The 16,259-nt window shown below is 27.6% G+C and overlaps 1 protein-coding gene across 1 annotated transcript in view; it reads right to left on the bottom strand.

The window, feature by feature from the left end:
* The window catches only part of LOC111623998 (leucine-rich repeat and calponin homology domain-containing protein 3-like), a 57,633-nt gene that overhangs the window by 12,447 nt on the left and 28,927 nt on the right, over positions 1–16,259 (bottom strand). The window contains exons 6-10 of the mRNA XM_023366765.1: positions 14,271–14,395; positions 11,567–11,687; positions 8,300–8,440; positions 3,601–3,713; positions 1,379–1,573 (exon numbers count right to left, since the gene is read on the bottom strand). Coding sequence (XP_023222533.1) covers positions 1,379–1,573; positions 3,601–3,713; positions 8,300–8,440; positions 11,567–11,687; positions 14,271–14,395 — 695 coding nt within the window. The remainder of the gene's footprint in view (positions 1–1,378; positions 1,574–3,600; positions 3,714–8,299; positions 8,441–11,566; positions 11,688–14,270; positions 14,396–16,259) is intronic.

The raw sequence follows: 16,259 nt of genomic DNA, 5'->3' as shown, positions 1-16,259 counted from the left end.
CTGTCTGTGGAATATACTTGTAGTATGGTTCGTGGATGTCTGCCAATTTGTGTTTCTTTGCAAGCTCTTGGTGTATTATATTTGCTACTTGATTGTGTCTATGTAAGTAATCTGTCTGTGCCAAGAGCTTGCAACCAGAAGTGATGTGTTGTATAGTTTCTGGCATGATGTGACATTTTCTGCATGTGTCATTTGTGAGTGTTGTATCTTTGAGTATGTGTTTTCTGTAGTTTTTAGTATTTATGACCTGATCCTGTATGGCAATCACAAATCCTTCCATCTCCCCAAAGAGGCATCCCCGATCTAACCAGCTGTTTGATGCAGTTATTATTATTATTATTATTATCATCATCCCAGTCTATAACTATAACAGATTATTATTGAAACTAAATTTTCTAATTGAAGTTAATAACAGAAGAATCATCAATATAGTAAATTTAAAATATAGCAACAACCCAAAACTCAGGATTTCCAAAAATTGGAATGGTCCATATTTTGGGGTTTTCTAGATTCATAAGAATAACTTTAAAATTCAGATTTGAAAGGACAGAAAAAGAAAACATCATGATGGTGTTTTCATTACAAAATAATATAGTATGAATTTATTCTTGAAATCATTCACAAAAGAAATATTTTTATTAAAAAAAAACTAAAAGAAATTATTCTTTTACCTTGATTCTTTCATGTGCATTTGGTACACTAATTGTAGATGATACACTTCTTATATAAGTAGAAATTTCTAGTTTTTTTTTTTAAACTATCACTTTGTTTAAGAGATTATAATTTCTTTGTGATCAAATTGTTTTTCACCAAATACACATACATGACATAAAATTGTTAGCAGTTTGCAATTTTAAAATGTCTTAATTCTCAGATTGTCCAGATTTTTAAACTTTTATTGTATGAATGTTTTTAACTATTTTAAAGTTGCAAATCTAAAATAATCAATTAATTGAAAAACTAACTGTATTGTTCAATAAACCATTTAAGTAAAACTTATTTTGGAAGTCTGACTAGCTATTATGTAAGCACAACTAAATGAATACTTTGTATCAAATTCATTTTAATTTGATATAACATTTTTGCTGTTAAGAAATATATTGATTTTCAAAAGAATCTATACTAAAGATATAACTTATTTCTGTTATTTGTACTACTTATTACTACTTTCCCTGCAATGAATCATAAGTCATCTAATTTATAATGGATCATATATAAGTATTATTAAAAATATTTTCATTATAGACAGTTACAGAAAAAGTTGTTTTAGTGATTACACTAAATTTTTTATGAAATATATAATTATTAATTCTGATACAAATAAAATTTTTCTTCTGCATTATTTTACTTATATTTATATTAAATTTAATAAAAGTACCTTGTAGTTCCGTCTACAGTAACTTTCTTGTAAATATTATTATCACCAGCTCTTTGAAGACGTAATGCTTCTTTATATTCTTTGTAAGTTTGAATATGTGGATAGGGCCTTTTATTTTCTCCACTTACAGACAGATTCCCAAATTTACAATCATCATCTGCAACATTGGAGTCACTAGAAGATAATCTGGTAATGCTGTAATATGAATAGTTATTATTATATATTCTAAACTCAAAGTAAATTTTCTCTGTTATATATATACTCAATGCAATTCAACAACAATTTTATATTTAATTTTTAGCATGTACTGTATTTAAAAATCAACTATTTGAAATTAATATAAAACAATTCAGATAATATATATTTACTCTAAATTTCCAGTATAATCTGACAGGAAAAAATATACTATTATAACAAAGATTTTGAAAATTAACTGTAATAACTAATTCTATTCCAATGTTTAATTAATATCAAGCTATTTATTTACTGTTTAAAAATTTCTAATAATAAATTTTTTTAAATATTCATTACAATATATTTACTTGAACATTTAACTAATAGTAATTATCTATCATCATTAAAAAAGTTTCATGGTTATTGCTAAGAATAACTATTGTAATTTCTCTTATTTCTAAAATCACCTCCAAATAATTGCCTAAATTACCTGCAACCACCACATGCCCCACCCTGCTCAATTTTCTTCTCCCCAATAATTTTAATAATTTATTAAATAATTTAGAACTATTATTATTAATTTGGTTAAGAGATGGTGCCTAACGTCTAACTCTAGTAGCAAATTACTTAGTATTAACCATTAAATTAGCAGAGTTATATCCCAACTAGTAGCAATCATTTGGTAATATTTCTATATATATATTGAGCTTTGCAATGTTTGATATACTTCTATTTTTCTATTTCTAACAGTTTTTTTTCATTTATTTATCCAATTTTTTTTTTTTTAATTTATTATTATTTATTATTCTCAGGCTTTATTTTTGACAAATAATTTGAGTAAAAATAGAACATTTGATAAATAAAAAACAGCTGTAACCACAAACACATGCACATTTGAGCATTTTCTTGTACATGTCAGGGCTTGTTTGCCATGCAATAGATGACTGTAATTGGATGGACTGAAACACAAAATGCCAAGTATTCATTTCACAGTATGTAGACGTGCTATCAAAACTGCTTATATCTGATGACATCATTATGTCCATTTCAATTAAAAATTCAAATCTTGAGACCTGAATTTCAGATTATAATTGTTATTGTTATTACTTTAAACAAAATTAGTGTGTTTTGAATTAACGTGAAAAATATTTGCAATATAGATTTTAACAAAATTTATTATATGTCATTTTGAAAAACTTTTTAATAATTCTGAAACAATTCTAAATATTTATTAATTAATTTACAAAATAAAAATTAAAAACTAAAAAATAAACATTTAAAATATTTTATTTTATTTATTTTGAATTAATTGATGTTTAATTTAATTTTTGGAAAATTATTACACTAACACTGTTATTACAGAAGACTATTTCATGACTCAAAGCGTATAACAATGCATTTTTATATTACAAATTAAATGTTCATTATTCAATTAAAAATTCTAATTAATTAATTAATCTTGATAACATTAAATTTACTACATCAAAATTAAATTAATAAGAATAGAGTATTAGTATAATGTGAAATTTATTTATTACTGTTGGGAGTATTTAATTTAATAAGCAAAAATCAGAGAAAACTTGAGAGAGTGCTGTCATCAATTGGCACCAGAATTAAAAAGACAAGAGGTTTATGTGAAAGCAGAGCTAAGTTGCTTTGTATTATTTATGATAACTTACATTTGTAAGAGTATTAAACTGAAAGTGTCTTTACTTGTGCAAAACACAGAATAACATTAACAATTACCAATAATTATTCTTGGTTTGAAAGTGTTCAATTTTTCTGATATATTTATCTACCAGTATTGTTATGGTAATTTGAAATGATTACTAGAAACATAATGCACTTAATCTAAAATTTATGTACTTACTGCACATATATAAAGAACATTAAGAAAAAAGCTGAATGTTTTTAATTAGCATGATTAAAATTCTTGAATGAATTGTATTAATTTTCGGAAATTTTTATCTTCATCTACTGATTTTGAGGATTTACCAATTTGTAATAATATCATGAACACAATTTTGTAATACATAATTAACACTTACCTTAAATATTTTTTACTAAAATCTTCTTTATTAATTTTGCTTGTATTCTTATTTATTGGGGACTTTCCATTTAAGTATTCCACAGAAAACTTTTCATTTCTTTTATTTTGTTCCTATTATAAAAATTTAATTCAGTATAATATAAATCAGTCATGAGCAACTCACAGCCCCTGGACCACATGACCTGAGAGGCCACTGAGGCTTTGGCAACATGATTTTATTTTTCTATTTTTTGTCTCTCATCATTATGCAACCCTAACTAAGCCAATATTCATCAGAAGAATAATCAAACAAAACTTGACTAGTGAAAAGATGACAATAAAATATATTACTAATTTGCACATATTATTTTAGTACCTAGTATACTAATGGTTATGGAGTATTTTCTTCTCAGCATGATTAAAACCTGCAAGTCAAAGAAAAATGCACATGGCATGCCAAAAGCCTATAAAGTTCCCTTGCAACCCTCATCCAAAAAAGATTGCTTATCACTGACATAAATCATATATCAGATAAAATGATGAAAATTATATGAAAAATGAAATGACCATATCATCATATTCAGGGGTTACACTGCATAGCACTAAAATTGCCACTTGGCAATATTTTTATTAAAGTGGTGATAAAAACCCTAATCTGCTTGTTTCCACATTCAGCATAAAATTTAATCACAAATCACAGTTCAGGAAAAATAGCAAAATGTTGAGCTACTATACAATGGGAATCCCATGCACCACATATCTAGCAGTTTCATGTCATCATGCGATAAGTTTGGGCAGAACAGTAAGAAGTAATGTTGAGAACAAAAGGCAATTTTGTGCAATGCAGCCCAGCATTTCCAGATTGGGAATTTTTATTGATCAACAGAAATTTTGGGAAATATTTTGGGGTAACTTTTTTGGTTTGATCTTTTTTCAGTAGACTAAAACAAAAATTTTGACATGACAGAACATTTAAAATACTTGGAATTTCGTCGGATGATATTAATTTTGTATAAATTAATTGAAGGCACAGACTGTCCAAAAAATATAAAAAACTTTTTTTATAGACACCATTTATTCACTTCACGTCTTCCAGAACAAAAACTTTTTGATGATCTGACCTTCTTTTTTAGGCTACTTGGCCGTCAAATTTACAAACATTCCTTTAAAAAACACAGAAAAATATCTAATTAAAATTATAAATTTCAATAAATTAATTTCAATAAATTGAAATTTATAATTTTAATTAGATATTAACGGTGTCTACCAAATTTTAATTAGATATAAATGGTGTCTACCAAAAAAGTTTTTTATATTTTTATATTTTTTGGACAGTCTGTGTCTTCAATTAACTTATGTAAAATACTGTTTGAACATTGTGATCAAAAGTGTTATTCAGAATTATTCAAAAATTATTCCTATCGCTAACAAGGAGAGAGACAGACATTGGGTCTAAAATTCAAATAAAACTTGGTGAGCAAAGTAGCATTAAACATAAACAATCCTTGTCCAAATAACAAGACCATTTCTCAACTATATCCCCAAGAATTAACCTTTGAAAATTTAGTATTTAGCCTTTAAGTTTTTGAAAGTTTCATGTCTCTGAGCAGCAATAGCCAAGTAGATAAAATGCTCTGCACTGAAGGTAATTGATATATATTCAACCTTTGGAATTTTAGTTCAGTTTTTTTTGGTCATGTCTAACATTACTATTTTACTGCATCATTAACATTATTATGTTGGGTTTAGTGGGTTATACTCGGTACACACCGGTGGCTGTGTACTATGCCAGACCAGAGTCAAGGCATAGCAACCAGAAACTAAAATTAAATAAGTGTGTCTGTGTCTGTATTCAGGAATTTCCTAACAATGTGGCATGTATTCAATATAGTGGCCTTCTGTAGTGTGATGTATGTATTTCTACTCAATTGTAATGTTCCCAGGCTTTTATGTAGTGTGTGTGGTATTACACCTGTTCAGGAGAGAATGACAGGTACAATAAGCACCCTATCCATCCTCCACAGATGCCTTATTCCCTGGTGAGTTCTGTGTACTTGCTAATTTTTTCAGTGCATGTGTTTTGTACATTGTGAGTGTTTGGAATGGCTATGTTTATAATGTATGTGATTTTATTGTGTTTGTCAATGAGTGTGATGTCTGGTCTGTTGTGATAAATTGTTTTATCTGTGATTATGGCTCTGTCGTAGTACATTTTGTGCATGTTGTTTTCCAATACTGTCTATGGAATGTATTTGTGTATGGTTCGTGGAGGTCTAATAATTTGTGTTTCTTTGCAAGCTCTTGGTGTATTATATTTTTAGCATTATTATTATTATTTATCATGTTTAAAGCTTATAAAACAAGAAATTGAAAATTGTGATGTCATTTTCTGTTAAGTCTACAGAGGCTTGTTCTCACTAAACTCTTTCATATGTTAAATAAAGCTTTTATTTCTTCACATCTATTTTCACATATTTTACATACTATGTCCTCACAAGCAAATAAGCTACAGATGTTACTGCACATGGATGAAAAAGACAAGTGATTTGAAAATAGGGTAGCATAGTCACAGCGTTTTATGTTTTTATTGTTAATATTATGGACAATTTCCCCACACACTTGTGTTTTTGTTACACTTCAAATATCACAATACCATTATGTATTAAAATAAATATGAAGAAAAAAATTTTATTTAACAATGTAGAAGAGTTAATCTACAGAGAGTTTTTTTTTATTCCTTTATAGCTATGTATTTTTTGGCTATTAATCCAAACTTATCATACCACAATTTTTAACTTTGTTTTTTTCTTTTATTTTTTAATAACTTTAAACGCCAATATTTCAGGTTTTTTTTTATCCTTCTTCAGTTGGGGCACTATATTTGAATAATACAACTGAAAATAGGTAAAAAAATCCCAAAATGTACATATTGGAGTTTAAAGTTACTACAAAATAAAAGGAAAAATCCAAATTAAGAAAGTATGGTATAATAAGTTAGATTAAAAGCCAAAAGATACATAGCTATAAAAGAATAAAATCCTAAAAAAGAGAAAAAGGACTAGAAGCTATAAGAGTAAAAACTACAGCGACTTGTTTTCAGTAAATGAGAAATGATGTAACAAGTTTTAATCTCTTGTTTTATAAGCTTTAAATGTGAGGAATAATAATAGTAATAATAATGCTAACGATGCAATAAAATAATAAAGTTACTTATTAAAAAAAACAAAACTAAACTAAAATTCCATAGGTTCAAACCTATATTATCTAGCTTCAGTGCATAGGGTCTTATCCACTCAGCTATAGTCACTCAGAGACATGGAACTTTCAGACTTATTAGTAAACACTAAATTTTCAGAGGACTATTTTTGGAAAATGCTTGAGAAATGGATCCTATTATTTGGACAAGGAACTGTTTGTGTTTAAGACTATGTGTTCACCAGGTTTCATTTAAATTGGAGACCCAAATGTTTGATTATCTCCCTGTAAGTGACAGCCTACATGCTACTTTTGCTTTCCAGATGCCAAACTGATAAGGCTATCGGCACCTGCATAAATTAGTAAGTAAAATCAATGCTGATAAATAATTTGAAGTGGTGAAAAAATTTAAAACTGGCAAATGGTTAGCATAGCAATATTTTTGAATTTTCCAGAGTGACCCCTGCATATTAAATAAATTTTGAATGATTTTATAACCATCTTTCACAAATAAAATTTGAAACAAGCTAATACAATATTAATATACTATGAAATCAGTATATGAGAAAATAAACTTATAAAATAAAATAATGTACGTTGTATCAGTATTCTTTCTCCAGGAATAATTTCAGGTAGTAGATCTATTGGCTAGTTGCTACTGCAAATTTCCTTATAAACCTCAATTAATGATAGCAAAACAGTATTCATACTATAACACTCAATTTGTATTCTAGTCTATAAGATAATTATCTTTAGAAAAATAATTATTGTACATAACNCTTAATTCTCAGATTGTCCAGATTTTTAAACTTTTATTGTATGAATGTTTTTAACTATTTTAAAGTTGCAAATCTAAAATAATCAATTAATTGAAAAACTAACTGTATTGTTCAATAAACCATTTAAGTAAAACTTATTTTGGAAGTCTGACTAGCTATTATGTAAGCACAACTAAATGAATACTTTGTATCAAATTCATTTTAATTTGATATAACATTTTTGCTGTTAAGAAATATATTGATTTTCAAAAGAATCTATACTAAAGATATAACTTATTTCTGTTATTTGTACTACTTATTACTACTTTCCCTGCAATGAATCATAAGTCATCTAATTTATAATGGATCATATATAAGTATTATTAAAAATATTTTCATTATAGACAGTTACAGAAAAAGTTGTTTTAGTGATTACACTAAATTTTTTATGAAATATATAATTATTGTACTTCTCTGATATCTTTGTTTCTATCTAAGTTTATATAAGATCATGCATAGTCAGTAATCAATAATCTCATATGAAATATTAATCATTAGTGACTAGGTTCAAGCATTTAAATATATGATAAAATTAGTGTTAATAAAGTCTACAAAACTGAAAATATAATCACTTATAAATAGTATTTATAAACAGGATAGTATGAAATTATTTTTTCAATTTATTGCACTTTGTAGGTAACGATGATAAGATAAAAAATCAACTGTTAATTTGAATATTAATGACAATTTTTAAAAATTCATTACCTGCTTAATGAGATTATTAGAAATGGAGATATGTTCATTTAAATCAAAACTGTTTAGTATATTATTGGATTTACTGAACTGATTTTCATTTGTAGATTTATATGTTTTCATGGACCTTGTTTCTTCTAAATCAATATTCAACTAGGAAAAATAAGAAAATTTCATTTTTAATGGTCATAAATTTTAACACAATGAATTTCTTATAAAAATTTAGTACAAATTATGTATGTCAAAAAATAAATTTGTAAATGAAAATATTTATATGAAATTAAATTATTTATTTGTACTTTAGTTAGAGTAATAAATGTTTATATTTTCAATCTAATATTTTTAAATATAATTAACAGTAATTACATTAACATAATTTTATAAATATTTGATTTTATTTGTTAATGCACACTATTAGCTACATGATCAAAGATTCATTTTTGTGCATGTTGCTAAGATGGTTATGCAATAAGACATTAATCTATAATTATGAAGGAGAGATTAGAATCCATGGACAGCATAAGTCAAAGTATTGTACCTTATCCAATTTAACTGATCAATTGTGGATCAATCCCACCCATAACAGGAGTAATCAAGAGTAGCCAAATTATATCCATTATAATATCTTGTATTAAATGAATCACTTTATCTCAGAGTCTACAATAGAGCCGATCAAAATAAGTGACAGATAGTAAATGATGGCCTAACCCATAAAATTACTATAAAAAAATTACACTGAAACCAGATCTCTAAAGCTATTTTTTATAATGCAGCCATCTAACCAACAAATTTCTAAATTTCTACATTTTTCAACTATTCTGTAATTAAAGCCATACACCAACCAAAGCTGAATTATCAAACTAGAACCGGCTAAACTAATAATAATTTATAAGATAATTTGGTACTAGAGTTAGGCGTTAAGTGCCATCTCTTGCTAAATTTAATAATTATAATTTTAATTAAATAATTTAAATAATTTAGAACTAACTGGAAGAAAAGAATCAGCCCGGAGTGGGACTTGAACTCGCAACTCTTGCTCACTGTGCAGATGCATTGCCAATTACGCTACCTGGACCTCCAGTCCGAACTCCTCTTCCAGTATACATAACCTTACATACGACCATCGACGGTCATTACAATGCCAGCTGGGGACACATTAAGCGCCCATGTCCTGTAAACATCTCCTAAGGCCATCGCAACCCTGGCAAAGCATGTATATATATATATAAAAAAACTATATCGACTAACCCGTTATACATAAAGCTATATACCAACCAAATCCGGGCCAATTCTTTTCTTCCANAAAATTATTAATTTTATTTTGTAAATTTTTATATTAAGTTAGATTGAATTGGAATTGTTTTAAAATCTATTTACTCAAAAAGTAAATTTAAATGAAATTGCATTTTTAATAAATTTTTATCTAACTCCATACATTACTTGAAATTATTTTATAAAGTGGTTTTAAAATTATGTATTTTATTGAGAATTTGAATAATTTTGTTAAAATAAAGAAAAACTACAAAAACTGTAAAAAAAATTCAAGTAGAAATTTTTATAGAAATTACAAAAATGAAGACTAACATGAAAATGTTTTTAAGTCTCCTAAATGTCCATTTCAGTTTGTCAGAACACACTCAACATTAGCAGAGAGAATCCTTTTTAAGTCCTCTCTGCTGATGCACATGCAAATCATCTAATTCTCACTCTGGCATCATTCTTACCATTTGCATATGTTTAGATGAAGAGGAGCCTATAAATAAAGGTTCTGATGACTAAAATGGGCATGTGGAAAATTAAAATGTTTTCATATTAGTTTTCATTTTTGTCATATGAGAGCTATTTTTTAAATAAGGTCCGTTTTTTAATAAGAAGAAAAATACTGTAAATATCATTAAAATATATTTTTTCTCATATTCTACATACTTTTTCTATTTTTCTACATAATTTCCATTTTTGTTCATACATTTGTCATACTGCTCAACAATTTTTTGAATTCCGACTTCAAAGAAATCTGCCGCTGGTGAAAAAGCCGAATCCATGACTGCAGTTTTCACTTCATCATCGTTGAACTGTTGACCACCAAGGAATTCCTTTAAGTATCAAAACAAGTGAAAATCACTGGATGCAAAGTCTGGATTGTAACGTGGATGATCCAGTTGTTCCCATCCAAAAGAACTGATCAGACCTTGTGTTTGACCTTGCAGAAACTTATGGCCTTGCATTGTCATGGAGCAACATCACACTGGAAGACAGTAGACCATGCTGTTTGTTTTGTAAGGCACATCGAAATTTTCTCAAAGTCACACAATATGCATCAGAATTGATTGTTATGCCTCTTGCATAAAATCCACTAACAAAATCCCTTTCCTGTCTAAAAGAAAGTTGTCATAATTTTTCATGCTGAAATGGGCTGTTTGGCTTTGGTTGGCAAAGATGTGTGTCACCATTCCATTGACTGTTGCTTGGACTCAAGCGTCATGTGAGAGACCCAACTCATGTAATGATGTGGTCCAACAATTCATCTCCTTCCTGATCATATTGAGTTAAAAACGATAAAACACTGCCCAATCGTTTTGTTTTGTGATCGTCAGAAAGTAGTCTTGGAACCTACCAAGAACACAATTTTCGATAATTCAGTTTCTCCAAAACAATGGTGTACAAAACTGATCTGAAACCCGTGGAAATTAAATTGATAACATTGAAATCGTGAATCGTCGGTCCTCTCGAACTGTGTTATCCACATCACAAACCAAATCTACAGAAATCAGAGAAGGTCGGCCAGGGCATGGCTCATCACACACATTAACTTGTCCATCCTTGAACATACTCACCCACTTTTGAACTTTACTGTCACTCATAGCATTATCACCCTAAACTTCACAAATTTGATGTCGAATTTCCACTGCTGCCAAGTTTCTTGCACTCAAGAATCGAATAACAGATCGTATCTCAGAGTCAGCGAGTGACTCAATTTTCTTAAATTAAACATTATAAACTTTTACAGCTCAGCACACAGACAGACGATATGAGTGCAAATGGCGTATAAATGCGCGCAAAACATGCTTGGAGCAGATGCACATATGCACTGCTGCAATTGCACATTATTCTCACTCTCATTCACAAACGGACCTTATTTAAAAAATAGCCCTCGTACATTTATCTAAATATATTTCTTAATATGTCACTACTAAAACTTGAATAACAATTTGTTCACTATCACTATGTTTTAATTATTCAACTAAAACATAATGATGATAATAAAATTAAGTTCCTTACATCTTGAATTTCCTGAGATCGTCTCTTTTCTCCACCATCAGATGTGTTATATCCTGAATCAACAGTACATCGTTTTACTTTATTCTCTGTTGGTAAGCCATTCTGAAATCTTAGATCAACTCTGAAAAAAGAAAAAACTTAATCAATTTACACATAAGACATAAGATGATTAGAAAAACTGCACTCATTATTTATTTCATTAGGTTTAGTATATGTCTCTTTAATCAGAATTAGTAAAAACGGTAGACTTTCTCTCAGCTATAAGGTTAGGTACTCCTTTATTGCAATTCGGATTAAAGAGACATATACTAAATCTACGTATTCATCAGCTACCACACCGGATATTGAGAAGATTTATTTCATTAATTAAAAACTAATACTGTATATCCATCATAAAATTAAATTACAGTTTTTAAAAATTTATTATAAACTGTAAAAAAATCCAGCAACCAGTTGTCTAACTTTCTCAGCAACATTTAAAATTGAGTGACTCCATCTGTTATGATATTTTATTAAGATACTTTTATATTTTTAATTATTATAAAATGGCAAACAGCTCAATTTTGAGGGTAGATATATGGGTTTTATAAAATATCATAAATGCTAATAATGAATAAAATTGTCATTAAGTCCAATGTTACTTGAGATACAACACACAGCCCCTTTAATTAATTAACTCCCCACCTGTAACCATCAAAATTTAATAGAATCAATCCCTCTAATAAACAAACCTCCCAGAAAAATTTCAGAAATTTTGACAAAATGCACAGCTGTTAGAAGAGGGTGAACAAAATCATGTCCCATACACACACTAACATCAATATATAAAGAAAAACTCCATAATGTTTTTTGTATTTCTTGACATTTCAAGGTCCTGAGTCCAAAAATGTAAAAATCTCGGGGGTCATTTTTTGACCAATTACCATACTTTCCTTCTGTTTATAACGAAGCCAGAAAAGTAATAGTGAGATACTTGATATAAATACTCTTGTAGTGCTTAGTATCAAATGCCTATTATTTATTTATTTATTTTTATCTAGGTATTCAATGTACTTGGATTTTAAGGCTATGCACAAGAGGTTTCAGGGTTTAACCCACTCTCATTTGATAGTTCAAATAGAAAAATGTTATTATGTTAATAAAATGGTATAATGTATATAACTTATACAGTCAAACCTCATGAATACAAAGTTGAAAGAACTTAAAACTGGCACTTCAAATTAATGATGTTTGTATTAAACAAACTTTACAAAAAATCAAGTCTTACTATCAAATGGCAAAACCCAAATTTTTCCTGTTATTTCACTATATCTTATCTTATTTGGAAATGTTTAAAATATATAATTATAAAACCCCCTTCCTGCCTGCACTCCAGTGTGACTCCAGCAAGTTTTATAGCGTTATGTAAAAAACGGTCGTTAAGGCCACTTTTGAAAAAAATTTTTTTTTTTAATTTTTGGAATGTTTAGGTCCCACCCAACTCATGTAATGATGTGGTCCAACAATTCAGAATTTTTTGCCCGCGCGAAAAAATTTTATCGCGATTTTAATGAGCCTTTGATAAGGCTCGATTAAGGCTTAATTGCCTTTTAATGTTTTTTTAATGGGAGTTTTTTATCAAAATTAATTAATCATTCTAAAGTTGTAGTGCACCAATTTTCCTTCCGTAAAGTTATTTAAAGCTGCTTTCTGATGTCAAAAACGACCTCCGATAGTTTTTTAATTTTTTTAATTAATAGATTTTATTATATATAAGTTTAATTAATTAGGGGGGGTTGGAAATCGCAATAAAAATTATAATTTTTTAAAAATATTTAAAAATATAGGTTTGATTTCTAGTCACCCTACTTTAAACCCTTCTCCTCCCAAGAAGTCTGAGAATGTCCCGGGAAATACGACACCAGCTATTCTCAAGGTCATCCAGATGTGTAAACAATGACTCATTGGTGTTAAATTTCACAGAAAGGCAAGACAAAGAAAACTAAATGATGAAGCTTTTTAACCAAAATTAATGCATTTCTTTCGTTTTTTTTTCAGTTTTAAGTATTTTTTATGCTTAATTAAAAATTTTTTTTAAAAAGTGGACAGGAAGCGGATAAATAAGCAATAAAAATTTATGGGGTTTGGCAACCCCAATGTGTGCCTGGAAAAAGGCTCTCTTAATACCTAAAAGCAGAAAGGGCAAATAAAAATTTTCCAATTTCCAATGTACTGTACATGTCAACTGTCTTAACTAATCATTCAGCATTGTCACAGTATACAAAGAACTGACTATAAGAAAAATAATTTGGTGAGTTGGAGTAACCATTGTTGCTGTAATGTATGTACAACAACTGCATTAACATCATAAGCATTGTGACCAATGTTAGGGTCAAAAAATGCATCCTGATCACAACATGTCTTGCGTTTTTCCACTTTGGCTTGTGTGATATCAGGGAAACAAGAAATAGTGTGTAATGTATTAAATGATATAATAATATTGTTTGAACCATGTAATATAATTGTAATTTGTATAAAACAAATTTTTTTGTCTTCAAATTCTATTAACAAAAAATCAAACTGATAAACTAAATTTTCTGAAGCAAATATTTCTGAACAAAAATTAACTCCTCAAGAAATTTATTCTGTTCAAATTTAACTTATTAAAATTTATATTTATAAATAGAAAATCAAATAAAAACTTTTATCTAAAATAAATTCTTACATATAGCCAGGCTTTCGATACATTCGTTTTAAATCATTTTCCAACAAAATATCTTGTTTCTTATCTTCTTTACTAGCTTGAAGTTCTAAGAATTTAAATATATGAACTTTACCCCTGGTGCATAACTGAAAGAGAAAGTGAGATTTATTATCATACTAAATAAGAAAAAAGAAAAACCAATTGCATGAATCTAATTACAATTTTTCATCTTTTATTTTACAGAGAAAAGAAACAGCATGATTAACTACATGCAATGATTCTCTTTAACTCTAATATTAATATAAAGCAGTAAATTAACAGAACAATTGTCTTAAAAAAGGTTGCAGACCAGCAATGTTAGCCACAGTTTTACCAAATATTTGAAATTCATTAATACATTTTACTTGAATTTTTTTATATACTTTTTATGATAACAAACTACATTTACTAGTTTATAACTTTTTATTAAAATTATCAGGTATCTTGATGAAGTAGGGATCAGGATATCAGGATTTGATAAAATAATTATTTTAAATGTACAGCTGCTTAATTTTAGCTTTTTTCATATACTGTACATATAAGATGAATTGGATGAGATTCTTTGAATAAATTAATTTACTCAGTTTAGAACAACAACAACAATCCAATACCAATTTTGTAAAAGATTAAATATAAATATATTGAAGAAATAAGAATCAAACACTACTCTAGAAGATGAAATAAAAGAAAGTATATAACATTTATTATTTACAACTCTCTTTTTCTGAGATTTTTATTTTAACAAATTAAATTTTATTAAAATCAGTTTTCAAAAAATTTTTCAGTTATATTAATAATGATATAAAAGATAAAATCTAATTACATATAAACTAAATAAATATATTAACAATTAAGACCAAATTTTCCAGGAAACAACAAAAATTTTCGAAAACTTTTTTACAAAATGGCAGCTTTGGGACTTAGAAAATTTCAAAAAGGGAAATAATCTATTATTTCAAGAGTTTTTATAAAATTATATCAATAATGAATGATATTAAAGTACCAAAATTACAAGAACAATTCTTTTTATAAAATCCCTCTTATACATTCAATTTCAAAAGCAACAAAAAGACATTGACATTATAGATGAATATTATTTTCAATACAGGTATACCTCGACTTACGTCGTTCTCAATTATACGCCGTTTGTCAAAAAAGTGTATGGAAAAATAAAAATTAAGTTTGTCATTTTATTCGACTTTACGTCTGTCCGCCACAAATATTGAAGTCGTAATATCACTAGAAAAATGTTTAAAGCACATAAAATCATATTAAAATATATACATTTACAAGTATGTACTGTATTTACAGTACATGCATTCGTAAATTTAGATTACTTTTTTCTGTACTATATTAAAAACTAAAATTTATTTGTTTGTAAGTTTAAAATAGATCCTTATTAACCATACATTATTAAAAATGCATTGATAAATAAAATACAGAACTGGAATTGACAATTTATGGTTTAGCCTAGTGACAAGTAGATTTGGAGACAAGTAAATTCGACTTAAGTCGTTCTCCTGGAACCAATTACCGATGTAAGGCGAGGTATACCTGTAGTTTCAGTTCATCTGAAACTATTGAAAATAATATTAGAGAATATTTCAATATCTTTCTCTCATTTCATTCAACATTTCTACTTTGTTTTAAAAATTTTTATTCTACTCTTATTTAAGATATTTTGAATTATTTATTTTTTAAATTATAAACTTTAAATTTATTAATTTTGCTTAATTTTTATTTTCACGGAATATATGCCTGTAAAAATTATAACAACATATAAAATCATTACAATTAAAGGTGTTTTTTTCAAATTATAAAATTTATATAGTTATTAACTGAAATAAAAATTAAATAAATTTAACTGAAAATAAGCAAACCACTAAAAAATGTTCAACAGTCAAATCAACAAGACAAATTATAGGTCTTTTTTTTTTTTTTTTTTAAACTCCACAATCCTATATGGAGCTT

The sequence above is a fragment of the Centruroides sculpturatus genome, unplaced genomic scaffold (assembly GCF_000671375.1).
Source record: "Centruroides sculpturatus isolate CEXI.00-Female unplaced genomic scaffold, Cexi_2.0 scaffold326, whole genome shotgun sequence".
NCBI lineage: Eukaryota > Metazoa > Arthropoda > Arachnida > Scorpiones > Buthidae > Centruroides > Centruroides sculpturatus.
The sequence above is the reverse complement of the archived record's forward strand: the minus strand, read 5'-3'. Positions and strand labels throughout refer to the sequence as shown.